Source organism: Aythya marila (genome assembly GCF_965140915.1).
Source record: "Aythya marila genome assembly, chromosome: 1".
NCBI classification, from domain to species: domain Eukaryota; kingdom Metazoa; phylum Chordata; class Aves; order Anseriformes; family Anatidae; genus Aythya; species Aythya marila.
Genome location: NC_139042.1, coordinates 203,771,500 through 203,786,183, shown reverse-complemented (window position 1 = coordinate 203,786,183; position 14,684 = coordinate 203,771,500). Strand labels below are relative to the sequence as shown.

The following is a 14,684-nucleotide window of genomic DNA, read 5'->3' as shown; positions in this document are numbered from 1 at the left end:
TATTGATAATCTTTTAAAAGATGGAAAAAATGTTATTGCTGCTTCCATATCTGCCAGGAGATGCAGCAATAAGAGTATAGCACTTAAAATAGCTCTTTAAATTTTTTTTTTTTTCCCAGTATGAGAGCACCAACAAGCAGGCATGGCCAGCCGGAGTGGGCTGCGAAGTGATGCACCTCCAAAATCCACAAAATGCTTATATTTGACTTCTGGATCACATGGGAAATCACGAATGTTTATGGTCTGTCAAAACAGGTCTTTCATTCCCCGTAATCTCACAGAATTGTAGAGTGATTGAGGTGGGAAGGGACCTCTGGGTCCCTCTGCTCCAACCCCCTGCACCTGCAGGGAAGTGTCTCCTGATGCCCAGAGGGAATTTCCTGTGCTCCAGGTTGTGTCTGTTGCCTCTTGTCCTGTCAGAGCAATGCTGGAAGCAGTCTGCCTCCACTGTCCTCGTGCCTCCGTTAAGGTATTTATATACGTGGATGAGGTCTCCTCTGAGCTGTGCCTCCTCTAGGCTGCTTTTTTGCAAGAGGAGGGCTGTGAAGATGCCCGGAGGGCTGGAGCCAGGCTGAGGGAGCTGGGGGTGCTCAGCCTGGAGAAGAGAAGGTTCCAGGGAGACCTCCCAGAGGGCTGCCAGGGCCTGAAGGGGCTGCAGGAGAGCTGGGGAGGGACTCTGTGTCAGGGGGTGTAGGGCTAGGACAAGGGGGAATGGCTTTAACTAAAAGAGGGGAGATATTGGTTAGATATAAGGAGGAAATTCTTCCCTCTGAGGGTGGTGAGGCCCTGTCCCAGGCTGCCCAGAGGAGCTGTGGCTGCCCCATCCCTGGCAGTGCCCAAGGCCAGGCTGGATGGGGCTGGGGGCAGCCTGGGCTGGGGGGAGATGTCCCTGCCCATGGCAGGGGTGGCACTGGGTTTGCTCTGAGGTCCCTTCCAACCCAAACCAGTCTGGGATTCCGACTCCCCCTTGCTGAATCCATGCTCCTGATAATTTTCTTCTTTATGTTCCTGGAAATGGTTTCCAGGATGAGCTGCTCCAGAATTTTAGAAATAAATGTAAATAATCTAAAAAATTGAAACTACAAGAGCATCCATACAGCTGAGGGCTGCCTGCAGATGCATCTACCACTGATGAAGCGATCCTGACCAGGTACAGGGCTGTAACCTTGCTCCTTTCCCAAATCAAGAGCTGCTCCCGACTGAAGAGAGATGATTATGTTGCTTACAAGCACCCTCCGGTCCAAGAACTGCAGTGCTGTGTGGCAATGGCTGGGCTCCCTAGGGGAATGCATGCCTTCAGGTTGATGAGGCACTCGTCCTTAGAAGAGGAATCAGGACTGATTGTGTTAGCAGTGCTCTCAGGCTGCTAATTTGCCATCAGCAGGGCAATGAGAACCTACAGCCTGTTTGCAACTAGGTTTGCATGCTGTTTTGAAAACTCCTGTGTTTTTTTCAGGTTGTTTGGCTTCCTAAATCCTCTATTTGTGTTCCCATACAGAAGGAGACCCTTCAGGAGAGATGGGCATCGTGGCAGATTGTCACACCACCGCTTCTAGGTCCACCCACTGGCCAAACTCCAGCTCCTGCTCGGTGGCAGTCAGGATGTAAGTTCAGGCTTCTGCCCTGTGCCAGAGGAAAGAATTGAGCTTTTGTGAAATTCTGGGTCTGTCAGCCAGGAGCTTTGGCTTTCTGATGTGCTGAGCTGCGGAGGAGTTGGGTTTTTCATAGATGGGTTTGAGAATAGCTCCCGGGCTTGGGAATTTTTTTGGTGCGTCCTATTGGCAAGACTTCTATTAAATGGCTTTCCTCGCCCTGTGATGCTGAAGATTTTATTCTAGTTGCAGCTAAAGAGCAATCTCAGAGCCTTTATCACCTGATCAGTTTGGCTTATATGTGAAAGATCAGTATTTTTTCTCGCTGCCTCAGGGCCTGCCCTGTGTGATTCACAGGCTGCCCTCTCCTTTGAAAACCTCCATGGGCCTTCAGAGATGTGAAGGCTTTGAGATTAGTTTGTGGGTTAAAACCATCAACAGGGAGGCACGGATGGCAGCAGGCACAGAGTGCTCAACCTCAGGAGCAAACACTTCTCACTGTTCCCGGGAGCTTTTCTCCTGTTGGAAATTCTCCCTTTGCTGAACTCTGGTCTCTCCAGCAGCCTGCTTTGTGTCACCCACCGGTGACTTTCCTAAAGACTGAAATAAAAACGGGCTCAGTACAAAATCAGTGTGATTCTTTCCCCTTACAGCATGTTCCTCCAGAGGACAGAAGAGGCAACAACGCAGCAGAACAACAGACTGATCCTTGTATCTGCTCTGTGAATAATGGACTCTGCTCTCCGAGACTCCAGCACTTGTTTCTCTTGAATCCTGCTCACCAGATCCAAATCTTTTGGAATTAAAACATAAACACTTTATCCTGTGCTTATTCATATTATGGTAGTGCCAGGGACAGGCTGCAGGCTAGCCTAGTGCAATATAATTGGGAGGAAGAAAAAAAAAAGGTTCTGCAGTATGTTGTTTGCACACCACCACTGATTTCTGATAATCTGTCCTGGAAACTTCTGCACAGCCCAGTGGGAGATGCTCAGGCAGCTCCTGGAAGGACACATGGTTCTTGACGGGGTGTTTAATAGATGAACCACATCTCTCTTTTGGCCCAAAGCTTAATTCCAGACACTTTTGGAATTCACCAGTTTAGTGGACAACTACAACTGCTTTTTTTTTTCCTCAGTGTTGGCTTGCTGGAGAAAACACTGAGCTGAGGAGGGGAATGCTGGTGCTGGGGGTAATGGATGAGATGCATTTGTGGGTATTTTGAGGTGCTGGTTGAGTAAGTGGTCTGTGAGAGAGGAGGCAGGTCTCATGGGAAGTCTGCTATCTGTGCCTGTTACGTGTTTGCAGAGTGAGTTTGGAAATGAACCTTTACCTCACAGAACTACAGTGACATTTCATGCATCGTAGAAGCTGACAGGATTTTTCAAGGATGCAAAAATTGTCAAGTACGTGAGTTGCTTATAATGTCAGCCAACTCCAGAGCCTACGGACCTTCACTGCTGGGCAGCTCTAGACTTTCTCATAGATATTTATGTCTTCTGTCAGGAGCAGTAACTGAATCCTGCTCCTTTTTCCTCCTCACCAAAGGATCTGTAAACTCAAACTTTCTTTAAACAAGTGCTTAGGCTGGTAAGATTGCAGGAAGAGAAAGGCAGCCAGCAGGTAAGATGTGCTGCTTGCCTTCAATGTGCAGGGTGAATTCACTTGCTCTTTATTGCAATAAATCTCTGGTGTTACTCAAGTTGCAATTCATGAAGTTAGTGGTAAGGAGGAGAGAATTAAATAAAGTCTGTAGGGCTTTTAACTGCTGATAAAAGGGGGGCAAACCTAACATTTCCACTTCTATGTGCCTCAGGAGAGAGAAACATGACAAACTCTGTATGCCTGTGCTTGATACCTTACCCAAAATTATGCAGTCGCTCACAATAAATACGAATGCGATCCTGCAGTGAGTTGTCCTCTTTTAGTGATTTTGCCGTCTGTCTGGGTCAGGTGGCACTGGGCATTGCTCGTGTTTTTCGGTACCCAGGAGCAAACCCACAGCTTCCCACATCAGAAAGCAAAGCCCTACATGAATGGGGTGGGAAATGGACACTGGGGTGGAAAAGCTGAAGTGGAAGATCAGAGCAGATGAGACCCAAAGAAAACAAAGCAGTTAGTTGCAGAAGGGACAGCATGCACACTTGTGCAGGTTTTTCCTCTCATATCTGCTTTTTCCAGTTTCCATTTCGTGCAGAGCTCATGATTGTGGCTTTCTGGCATTCCCTTTCGTTTCTTTTTGAGCATCAGTAAACTGGGAAATCCCAAAGCACGGAGTTCAGTGCTGCATTCCTCTCCTGTTAGTGCAGGAATGTGAGAGCAGAGCCTTAGGTCTGCTTCTGACAGCCCTGGCTGTGGTCCCTTTGCTGCTGGTCTCCATCCAGCATTAATACACCCCAAGCTCTTAGCCCTATAAATGTGGGCAGCAGGGGTTGGGACCAGAGCTGTGCTCCCACCCCGTTGTGCTTCTTGCACAGGACCACCCTGCTTTGGCAGGCGTGAAGGCTGGTGCTTGGCTGCTCATCTCCTGGCATTTGCAGCATCTCCAATAATATCTTTGGTTTACAAAATAAGCCAGATGAAGTGGGTGCCAGGGATTTTGCAAGGAGGCTTTAAGCTGCACATGCTTTGCTTGCTGATAAATCACAAGAGAACCTCAGCAGTACAGAAAACAAGGTCTTTCCCAGGAAGATGCCTAACCCTTTTCTTGCCTCCTTTCTGCTTCTTATTCCTCCTGCAGGACAAATGCATTTTCCCCGAGGTGTTTTTTCAGCACCTTACCACTTCATAGCCCTTTACGTGTTTTTACTCTCCCAGTCTCTAAGGTGTGATCTCTGGTTTGAGAGCTTGCAGCAAATGAAGTGCTCAGGAATCCATTCAGTCCTGCCAAGACAAAAGTCGTCAGCTCGTCAAAAATTTCTCCACCTTTTGCTGTGGGCAGAAAGCTGGGTAGGTTTTTTTTTTTTTTTTTTTTGGATATTGCTGCTTCAGACTTGTAAAACTTGCATGGCAGCCAGGAACCCAAAGTCAAATGATACCCTACCAAAACAAACAGTGCTCCTCCAGCACCTGCTCCTCATGTAAAGACACAAACAGAAAATGGATGGGTTTCATGTTGTTTGAGAAGTCTGCTTAAACCATGGTTCAGGAGTTTGCTTCAAGCACAGATTTAAGAGGAGTGCTCCCTGCACTGAACCATTTTAAGCTCTGCACATCCTCCCATATAACGGAGTTGCTTCTGCAGATGCAGTCCCAAAAGTATCATGTTTCCCTGCTAGGGCTCGGCTTTGGGAAGAAATCAGGAATTTAGGGCTAAAAAAGAAAAAAAAAAAGGGAAGTCCTGATAACAAGGTCAGTGATCACAATTATATTTATATATTTTGTCTTCCATTTGCTTTTTGCCTGATCATTTCAAAGTGTTTTGCTTAGTTTTGTTTCTATGCAGTGGCTTGCTTTATTCATGGGCAAAGCCTGGTTGCTGATCTTTGTTTTTCCTGCAGTGCTTTTGGAGGCAAAGCTCAAAGAACAACAACAAAACCAGACCAACCAACCAACCGAAAACAAACAAACAAAGAAAAACACAGGAAGACTGAGAATAAAATCATTTTCATATTATAAAAATTGTGATGTTGACATTGATAAATACCAATACACACTTTTTTCTGATCTAAAAATATATATATATATTTTACTTTGTGGCATGGATTCACCTTGTAGGCTCACTAATCCTGGACTTTGTGCAAAGGAATTGATTATTTGTCACCCCAGATGCATCAGAGGAAGGATGTAGATGTTTTCTTTGAATGTGGCACTCCCTTCAGTGCCAGGAAGGTGTGTTGCAGCAGTTCAAAGCCATGGAAATCAATGGGAAGGTCCCTGGAGAGGCGAGGCTGGGTTTGCTGCATGGGAAGAGCACAATCGCATTTAGGAACCTGCTGGAGCAGGCATCTGCAGGAAAGCCACTGAGGTATGTGTCTGACAGCGGGTGGTGCTGCTGCAGTAATTGCTGCATGCAGATCACTCATGGGAAATGCTGTCCACTGCCTTACACCGCTCCGGGGCCTTTCTCTCCAAAACCCCAAAGCTGATTGCTGTGAGCAGAAGGGGAGACCAGGACCCAGAGCTGTGCGAGAGACCAAGAGCACCTTTTCCTAAGTCTCTGACCTGCATCTCTCTAATCCAATCTTGCCTTGACACCTTTATAGAGCACCTAGTCTTTGCAATATGAAGACGCCAGCTCTAATATTAGGCTAGCAAAAGTAATCTGTCTAGGTCAGGCTGCAGAGCACGTGGGGCCTGGCTGGAAAGTCTCCAAAAGCTGCTTTTTTCCAGTCCGTGCTGTGCCTTAAGCCCTGATGACCTGCCTGAGCTGCCTGCTGTCCGAGCAGAAACAGCATTGTCACTTCTAGTGAGAAGCCACAAGCCTCTCTGCAACTTTCCCTTCTGCCTAAATTTGCAAGGCTGAAGCATCGGGTTTGTTATCAGCATGTGGGGAGAGCATGTGTGCAAAAAGTGGCTCGGTGCCATCTCTCTGACTGCTCCGTGGAGCTGGAGCAGGGGATAGTTAGCAAAAACCTTGGAAATGTGGGCACAGGCTGAAAATAAAGGGCTTGGGGTTATTAAAAACACCCTGCTGGCCAGCGACTGGTCACTGAAGAGAGCTGGGAAAGATTTATTTAGGGTAACAGCAGCAGAAAAAAGCTGAGCAGTGGGATAAGGTCTGGGAGAGCAGCACCTTTGAGCAAGGTGTCATCCACGGGGTGAGGCCAGGGGCTGAGATCCTGCCCAGGGACTCCAGCATCTTATAAAAGGACAAAATGGGATTATGCAAGCAGGGCTGCTCATGTAAGCATGCCCTACAGTGCATCCAGCGCCAGCAATTACGAGCACCCTTGCTTTTCTTGGGCTCGTGCCACGCAAGTAGTTTTCAGACATAAATATTTTAAACGAGCTGTTTGCGTTCTCGTTTGCTTGTAGCGTACAAACCTCACAGCAGAGGAGATCCCTGCCTCTGATTTGCAGCATGAAACAACCTCGTGGCTCCAGCCCAAGACAAGCACCCACATCCCTGGCATGCAGACGGCTGCTGCACATCATCTCACCGTGCCGCTGATGGGAAAGGGAGGTCAGCTCAATTCGGGTTTCCTGGCCGGGCAATCAGCGGTGGAAATATCCCTTCCTCCCTGTATGAGTTGTCTCCAATTCCCTTAGGTACGTGCAGAAATGCTGAGCAGCTCAGCCTGGCAGCACATCCCATTTCTCATGCCCCTTGAAGTATGCAATATTGATGAAAATGAGCGGTTTTGGGGTTTTAGCAGGGGTTGGTCTGGAGCCTGGGCTGGATCCTCACCCCATTTTGTCTGCATGCGCTGCCCTCCTGCCTGCAGACCTGCATGCAGTCAGCATCCCAACCAAACACAGGCTTAAAACCTGGTATAAAGGTGAAAGGACTCCTTTCTGGGTTACCTTTAACTGAACAACCCCACTGAAATATCGATTGTCATTAAACCCTGCTGTTGTTTCCTGTAGAAGTCTGTTTTCCTACAGACCACATCTGGGAAAGACGCTGGCACTCGCCACTGCTCCTCCCAACACAGGAACCTTGGGAAGATCTCAGAAGGCATCTAAACCATCCCTCGGCCCGAGGCAGGATCTGGGCTGGCTAGGACTGCTCTCAGAGGGTTCACCCAACCTGTTCCTAAAAGCCTGAGCGATGCCAACCTGCCTTCTCTGCCCGTGCAGCCTGGTGTTTGTGCTCCACCGAGAGAAGAGTCGTCCTCGCCTCCCCAGCCTGATCCACGTGCTGCTCAGACTCATCTAAACCCATTCTTGGTACCACTTTCCATATGTATTTATTATTATTATTACTATTATTATTGTTATTCATGACATTTTATGTCATTCATGACATTTTATGCCATTCATCTTAGACCCCCGACAGCAATGCTGTTGAACAGTGGGTAAGGGATGGAGAATCCCAGTGTATCAGAAATCCTCAGACTATTTTTGAAGGCTTTCCTGTATATTTAAATTGCTCGGAACCATTTAGATGCCTGAGGTGCTTTCTGTGGGAAAACAACAATGGGATCTCATATAGAGGATGAGGCAACGAGATGCTCCTACTCCTACGATGGCCTCAGCTGGAGCTTGTAGGCTGCTTTCTAGAGATTGTTCATGGAGAAGCAGGAGACCAAGAATGGTCCTGTCTGAGAGCCTTCTAGGCTGATGCACAGAACAAGGTGAGCAAATCCCAGTTAGCATCCAGGTGTTTTCTTCATTTTCAAATTGTTTCCTAGGGACCAGATTTGGTGGAGGGTGTAGCCAGGGAGCTGGAGGAGTGCAGCATGGTGAGTCAGGCTCCTGGTCCTGCTGGGGATGGAGCAGCAGAGCTGCTCCACAGCACACAGAGGAAACGAAGCCAACAAATGGAAGAAAATAAATAAATAAAGGTTTTACCAGCAAGATGACAGCAAGTCGGCTGCAAAGAATAGCCATGGCTATGCAGTGCAAAACCAGTCTTCATCCAGCAGCCTCCTGCTGGGTAAAGCAAGGAGTGGAAGGAGCCTGAAAGACATGAGAGAGGCTCCACAGGCTGTGTGGAATTTTCCCAGCCTGTTTCCCTTTGCAGTTGCTAAATGTCCCAAGAAATTCCATTTTGGGGATTATTTCCCCTCCAAAAAAATATTTGCCCACCCAATATTGATCTCCAGCCCCACATGTCCTGCTGTATTTGCTGGGGCTGGGGCAGAAGCCAGCTGTCCCAACTGGTTCCAGTTGCTGGGGGAAAGGAAACCCAGCAGCCTGTGCCACCAAATCTTCCCTGCTTTTGTCCCCACTGTTGTGCTGATGCTCAGGGACATCTCCATGTGCAGCAGCCATACCCAGAGTCTTGGGCTTGGACTTGTTTGTGCCAGGGGATGCTGAGAGGGGTATCTGAGCTTTTGGTGTCGGGAGCAGCTCCCGGTTTAGCCCAGCATCACTACACAGGTGATGGGATCGGTAATCTGTTGGTTTCGGATGGGCAGAGATGATGTGGGAGATAATTTTGGAGGTCAAAACACCATTATCCCATCTGCATCCACCCTATTCCACCTAGTTCTGTACAGGTCCTGCCAGGAAGAAAAGGAAAAAATGAAAGAGAGAGGGAAAGGGAAAGAAAATTGATAAAGAAAAGGAAGAGAAGGGAAGAGAAGGGAATAGAAAGGAAATAAAATTGAAAAAGAAAAGGAAGAGAAGGGAAAGAGAAGGGAAAGAGAAGGGAAAGAGAAGGGAAAGAGAAGGGAAAGGAAGAGAAGAGAAGAGAAGAGAAGAGAAGAGAAGAGAAGAGAAGAGAAGAGAAGAGAAGAGAAGAGAAGAGAAGAGAAGAGAAGAGAAGAGAAGAGAAGAGAAGAGAAGAGAAGAGAAGAGAAGAGAAGAGAAGAGAAGAGAAGAGAAGAGAAGAGAAGAGAAGAGAAGAGAAGAGAAGAGAAGAGAAGAGAAGAGAAGAGAAGAGAAGAGAAGAGATCTTCCCTCCCAGCCCTGCAGTCTCCGGGGTGCCAAGGGTTAAAGCTGCCAAACCCCACGAACTTCCTCCTTTCCGCAGCGCCTGCCCCCAAATGACGACGCTTTCTGCCCAAATATGTCCGTTTCCTTCTGAAGAAGGAGAAAGCAGAGGAAGAAGGGCAATAAAACGAGAAACGGAGCCGGACATCGCGCCCCAGCGCAGCCCTGCCTCCTCCCGCCCATGCCGTTCCGCAAAGGTAGGGGCTGGGTGATGGGGGGCAGGGGGTGGCAGCACCCTAGGGTGCTCCCCCCCGGCCCGGGGAGGGGAGCAGGGAGGGCACTGGGGTGTCCCCGGGGCCTCCTTGCAGTGGTGAGAAAAGGGGGCGCCGGGTTTTGCTGCGTCTCCTGTTTTCGTGTTGTGATGGGGCGCAAGGATGCTGTGATGGGGTGGGAGAAAGGCAGGCTGTGTCCTCTTGGTTGTGGGGTTTTTCTTTCTCATTGCTATAGGGGAATAAGTCAGCTCTGGGTGGTGGAAGGGAGGAGAGGGGAGGAGGAAGGTTTCCGTGCTGTGTTTCAGGGGATGCAGGCTGAGAATGGCAACTTGACCGCATTGTGTGGGTCCTTGGGGGAGATGCTCAGCCCGAGGAGCCGTGCTGGTGGGCAACTGGGAGAAGAAAGGCTTTCAGGAGGGTCATCCCACCTGGGCATCCCCCTGTCACACCGTGCTGCTCCCCAATGCCCACATCACCTCTTTTCTTTTTTTCATTTTTTCATTATTTTTTTTTTCCGTGAAACCCCATCCCAGCAAGCAGAGCAGTCTTGCCCTTCCCCAGCTTGGCAGCGTGGGGCAAGGAGGACCCAGCCTTGGGTCCCCAAAGCCCCGGTGGCCACGTTTGCTGCCCCAAGGATGGGTGGATGAGCTTCCCATCCTCCCCAGGGCTGCTGCAAAGCGGAGGCCTTCACGTCACCTCCTCCTCCTCATCACGGCATGTCCCATCGGGGGATCAAGGTGGGGATGCTCAGGGTGGCTCCTTGTTCCAGGAGCTCTACGGGGAGGAGAAACTCAGGGGAGAGAAGTCTTCCCCAGCAGGCACAAGGGCAGGGGGAGGTCGAAACATGCAAGGACGTGGGGAGAAGATGCTCCTCAGCCTCTCACCCAGACACTTTGCTGGAGTAGATGTCTCCAAACTGGGGTGCAGCTGGTGCTGTGCTGGGGCAGAGGGTACCACCACGGGGATCCTAAACCCTGAGGTTAGTGGGGCATGCAAGGGAATCACGGGAGGAAATGGGGCTTTGGAAGAGGCAACTGGGCTGGGTTTTTCTCCCTTCTCCCTCTTGTGGGGAGGATGGTTTGGGCGTGTGGTGGTTTGCCCGCAGCCGTGTTCGCTGCGCGCCTGGTCCCCGGTGCGGAGATTTATGTCAGATGTAAGGCTCAGTGAAAAACGATGTGGTTCACACCCTCGCATCCTGACAGCACAGCAGGTTTCGGGTCCTGATTTAATTTTAGGTGATAAATGGTTTCCTTTAGAGAGGAGGGAGAGAGTGGGTTGTGGGCAGTAGGAGGAAAGCCAAGCACGTCAGGCTTTAAAAGCATGGAGAGCGAAGGGGAGCCTCCCGTGTTGAAGGGCAGCTGTGTCCTGCCGTGTTCTCAGCCTTGTTCCCAATAACAGAAACCCCACACAGATCTCCAGCCCTTGGGGACACGTGGTGGGGCTGCAGGAATGAGGCTTTATTTCCTCGTGGTCCTTCCCTGCACGCCTGAATTGGGGAGGACCAATTTATTGTGGCACGGCACCACGCCGCGCTCGCTGTCACCGCTAGGTCCTGGGGGCACTGCAAGTCCTCGTCACCCTGCTGCGAGCAGTTCGGTCCTGTACCTACCTCGTGGTCTCTGTCCCAGCCACAGCTCCTCTACAAACCTCCTCTAGAGGTCAACCTTGAAACGCCAGAGCAGCTGCCAGCAGCTTGCAGCTCCTCCAGGAGGACCTCGGGCAGGTCCAGCACAGCTCAGAGGCTGGTGTGGATGGGGTTGGTCCAGCTCCTTGAGCCAAGATGATGAGCTCGTGCTGAAGAGCCTCCCAAGGACCTCTTCTTCTTGCAGATGGAGGCTGCACGGCTCGCTGAGACCGTTTTGACCTGTGGGAGTTTGGATGAGAGCAGGGGGAAATGGGGACTCCAGCCAGCTTGGCCAGGAGGCTGAGCGATTCCTTTGGGAGCCTTTTTGGGGCAGCACCTCACCCCAGGGCTCTCTCCGAGCATCTGCAAAGAGGAGGCTGTGCCTGGAGGCTGCTGCTCTGCAAATCCCAGGTAGCCTGAGGCACACGGAGCCTTTGGGGCTTTCCCTGGGGAGGCTCTGAGCCATCCTTGCACCCCTCTGCATGCAGAAACAGAGCATCCTGTGGGCCTAAAATGCAAACTCCCCCATAGCTCTGCTGCCTTTTTGCTTCTTGTGGTTTTGGCATCGCTTTGCTGGGTCTCCCTGACAAATCTGTGCTGAATTCCTGGGTGTCCTGGCTCTGCTCTGCCTCCTTGCACTGCAGGCACTGCAGGCAGTGGCATTGCCCCAGGGTTTGCAGTTCCTGCCCGCAGCAGCCGCCGTTCAGCCAACCTCAAGGCTCTTTTGGCAGCTTCAGGTAATGGGGAAAGTGTTTCTGGCGGGGGAAAGCGTTTCTGGCAGGGATGCTCGAGGACAATTAGAAGGGACGGGCTCAGGGCAGGAGCTGATTTCTTACAGCATCCAGCTACAACGTGCTGGAGAAAGTCCCCTTCTTGGGTGCTGGCAAACCCCAGCCAAGGGAGCTCCCAGCTAAAAAGCCCTGCCCCTGGCCCGAAAAACACAATTTAATTACTGATGTGGGGAAGAGTGGGAGAGTGCAGGTGATGAGCAGACAGGATCTTGGCAGAGAACAGGGCGTTTGTCATCTGTCAAAGGACAAATGAGTTGGACAGGGAGACCTGCTGGGATTGCTGGTCCTCAGGGCACATTAGTGCTGGATTAGGGGCCACGGGGAGAGAGCTGGTGGTGCTGAGCATGTTGTCTGTGCAGGAAGAGCTGATAGCAAGGTGGAGATTAGCAGAGCCATGGGTGTGATGGACCTGCTGACCAGGGTTGGAGGACACCCTGTCTCCAGACAGGGCTGCTGGGTGTGTTTTGGGGAAATCCCCTGGGGAGTGTGCCCTGTGGCACGCACGGAGTGGTTTGTTACCATACGGCGTCTGGGGCAGGAGAGGAAGGAGGGAAGAAGGGAGAAGGGGAGGAGGGAGGAGGAGAGGAAGGAGAGATGCTGGAAAATGCACAAATGGGTGGGTCTGGGGGCTCCTGTGGGGTCTGTGGCCGAAACCTGAGCGCTGTCCCTTATCAGCAGGGCTGGCAGCAGGAAGGGAAGCAGTGCCCTGTGATTGCTGCGCACATGAGTTGGGTTAAACATCACTTCCCTGGGCTGAGAGTGGTCTGGAGAGCGTCCTTGCACATATCACATGGGGCCAGATAGGTCTCACCTTGCTTAACCCCCTGGAGTAAGGTCTTCATCATGGGCCAGGCATCCAGGTCCCCCCTGGAGGCAACAAGACCAGAGGAGGGGTGGTGATGGTGGATGGGGTTGACATCCCTAAGGGGACCTCTCCATCTCCAGTGGCCACAAAGAGAGCCAGGTGCTTGGCTTCACGCTGGCAGCACGTGGCTGAGATGGATCCAACCAGAGCCCTGACCTGGCTCCTTCCTCCCTACATCACGCCAACCTCCTGGACCGATCCATTCCCCATCACCTGAGCTGTCTGGAGATCTTGGGGACTGTGACAAAACCCCCAAATTCAGCCCTGGGGCCACAAGTAGGGCAGAGACCTGCTCTGCAAAGAGCCCCACGGTGTGCTGCACCTACTGACCCCGCTACAGGTGTGCTGGGTGTCCCACAGCACCTCCAAACAGGTGCTGGAGCCCTGGTTTGCAGTGTCCCCTCTGGGGGGACACGGATGTCTTCTGGCCCTATTTCTGCTCATTGAGGTCACGGAAGCTCTTTGAGTGGTCGGAGGGAGCAGAGGAGCTTTTGGCACACGAGTACGAAGGGAACGGTCAGTCCAGTGCCACATCCTGCTGCTATTTTTGCTCTGCATCCCTTTATTGCACTCTTCCCTTAAATCACAACCCGTGTGTGTTTGTGTTCAGGTGGTAACACACCCTGCTGCAGGCATTTCCAGGGCGATTCCAGCTCAGGGCGGAGATGTGCTTTTATGCAGGTTCCTGGTCCTTAAGCAAGTGTTTTCTCCCCGCTTTCTGCTGCTTTCTGTCTTGCTGGGAATGCCTCACAGCTCCACACACTGCTGGGTTTGCTGCTCACGTCAGCTCTCGCTCCTCTCTTCTCTGCTTTCCTGGCACTCCTCGGCGTTTCGGCTCAAAGAGGGATTTCCGAGCATCAGTGAATTGCTCCTCCGGGTGACGCGGCTCAAGCGAAGCAGGAGGGAGCTGCTGGGGGTGGTCTGAGTGTCCCAAACCTCTTGTGGTGTCCGTCCTGGTGTCTGTGCCCGTGTGGGCGTCTGCTCGCAGCCGTCTGCTCAAAGGGCAGGCAGGAAATGTGCCGTGGAGCTGTCTCTGGTTTCCCTGACTCACCGGCTCGTGCTTTCCTTAAACCATTGCCTTGTTTTCAGCCATCACCTTTTCCTGGAAGCCTTGAACCTCCCTCGTGTCCCGCTTTCCCCCCGGACTGTGCTTCTTGCCGGGGTGATTTCCTTGTGGCTCCTGGTTTAATCTGAGCTCCTTTCCCCTGGCTGGCTTCTGGAGCAAAAACATGAGCAAATGACCCAAACTCACAGGTGTCTGTGCCCACATCCCATCCATTCGAGCACGTCCCTGCTCTCCTCAGCTGCAATAAAGCACTCGATGAGTATGACCTCTCCACCGTCTTTGTGACATTACACTTTCTTTAGCTTTTGTAACATTAATTAAGAGCTTTTAATGGGTTTAAGAAGTTACCATGTTCAGGGGTTGTGCTGTAGCTGGACCCACTGCCCAGCTTTAAATGGGGGCAGGAGGCTTAGAGTTGTTTCGGGGGAGCTGTGATGTCCAGTGGGGATTTTGGGGACCCAGAAACCAGACGGTGCATTAAGCGGGTCATCAGAGCCTCTCAGACTTCCTGAATCTGGGAGTTGAAACCACGTAAAGATGCGATTCCTGATAGCATTTCCTAAGCTGGGAGCAGGCAGACGTGCCTCCAACCTGCCTTCCCAGGGCCAGACACGCAGCAGGCAGCTCAGGCTGCTGGAGGAACCCTCAAAAAACCCTCCCCTTGGTCTCCAGCCTCCCTCCTGCATGGATGGAGGGCTCTCCTATGCCATATTTACATGATGAACAAGCATTGGCACAACCCAACTGCATTTCACGCATGCCACCAGCTGAACGCCCTGCTCAGTGACCACCTCATGTCAAAAAAAAACACCTGGGCATGCCTCACCCCTTCCTAACACACCCTCAACTACGGAGAAATTCATCTCGCCGTAACACAACCCTGCCTCCCTTCACCTCGCCTCCCTGCTGTGATGACAGCAGCTTCATCCCTGCATCCTTGCGTGCGGCAGGAGCCATCCTGCCTGGCGAAGGCGAGCTCTGGAGGTGTTCGC

The 14,684-nt window shown here is 51.3% G+C and overlaps 1 protein-coding gene across 3 annotated transcripts in view; it reads left to right on the top strand.

Moving 5' to 3' along the window:
- The first annotated feature begins 9,211 nt into the window (after positions 1-9,211).
- Positions 9,212-14,684, top strand: part of PFKFB3 (6-phosphofructo-2-kinase/fructose-2,6-biphosphatase 3) — a 37,146-nt gene continuing 31,673 nt past the window's right edge. For 2 of the 3 annotated variants that reach the window (XM_082779883.1, XM_082779880.1), the window contains exon 1: positions 9,212-9,331. Coding sequence is in view for 1 of the 3 variants with exons in the window: in XM_082779882.1 (XP_082636008.1) it covers positions 9,316-9,331 (16 nt within the window). In the remaining 2 variants the exon portion in view is untranslated. The remainder of the gene's footprint in view (positions 9,332-14,684) is intronic. The other variant, XM_082779882.1, reaches the window with a different exon arrangement.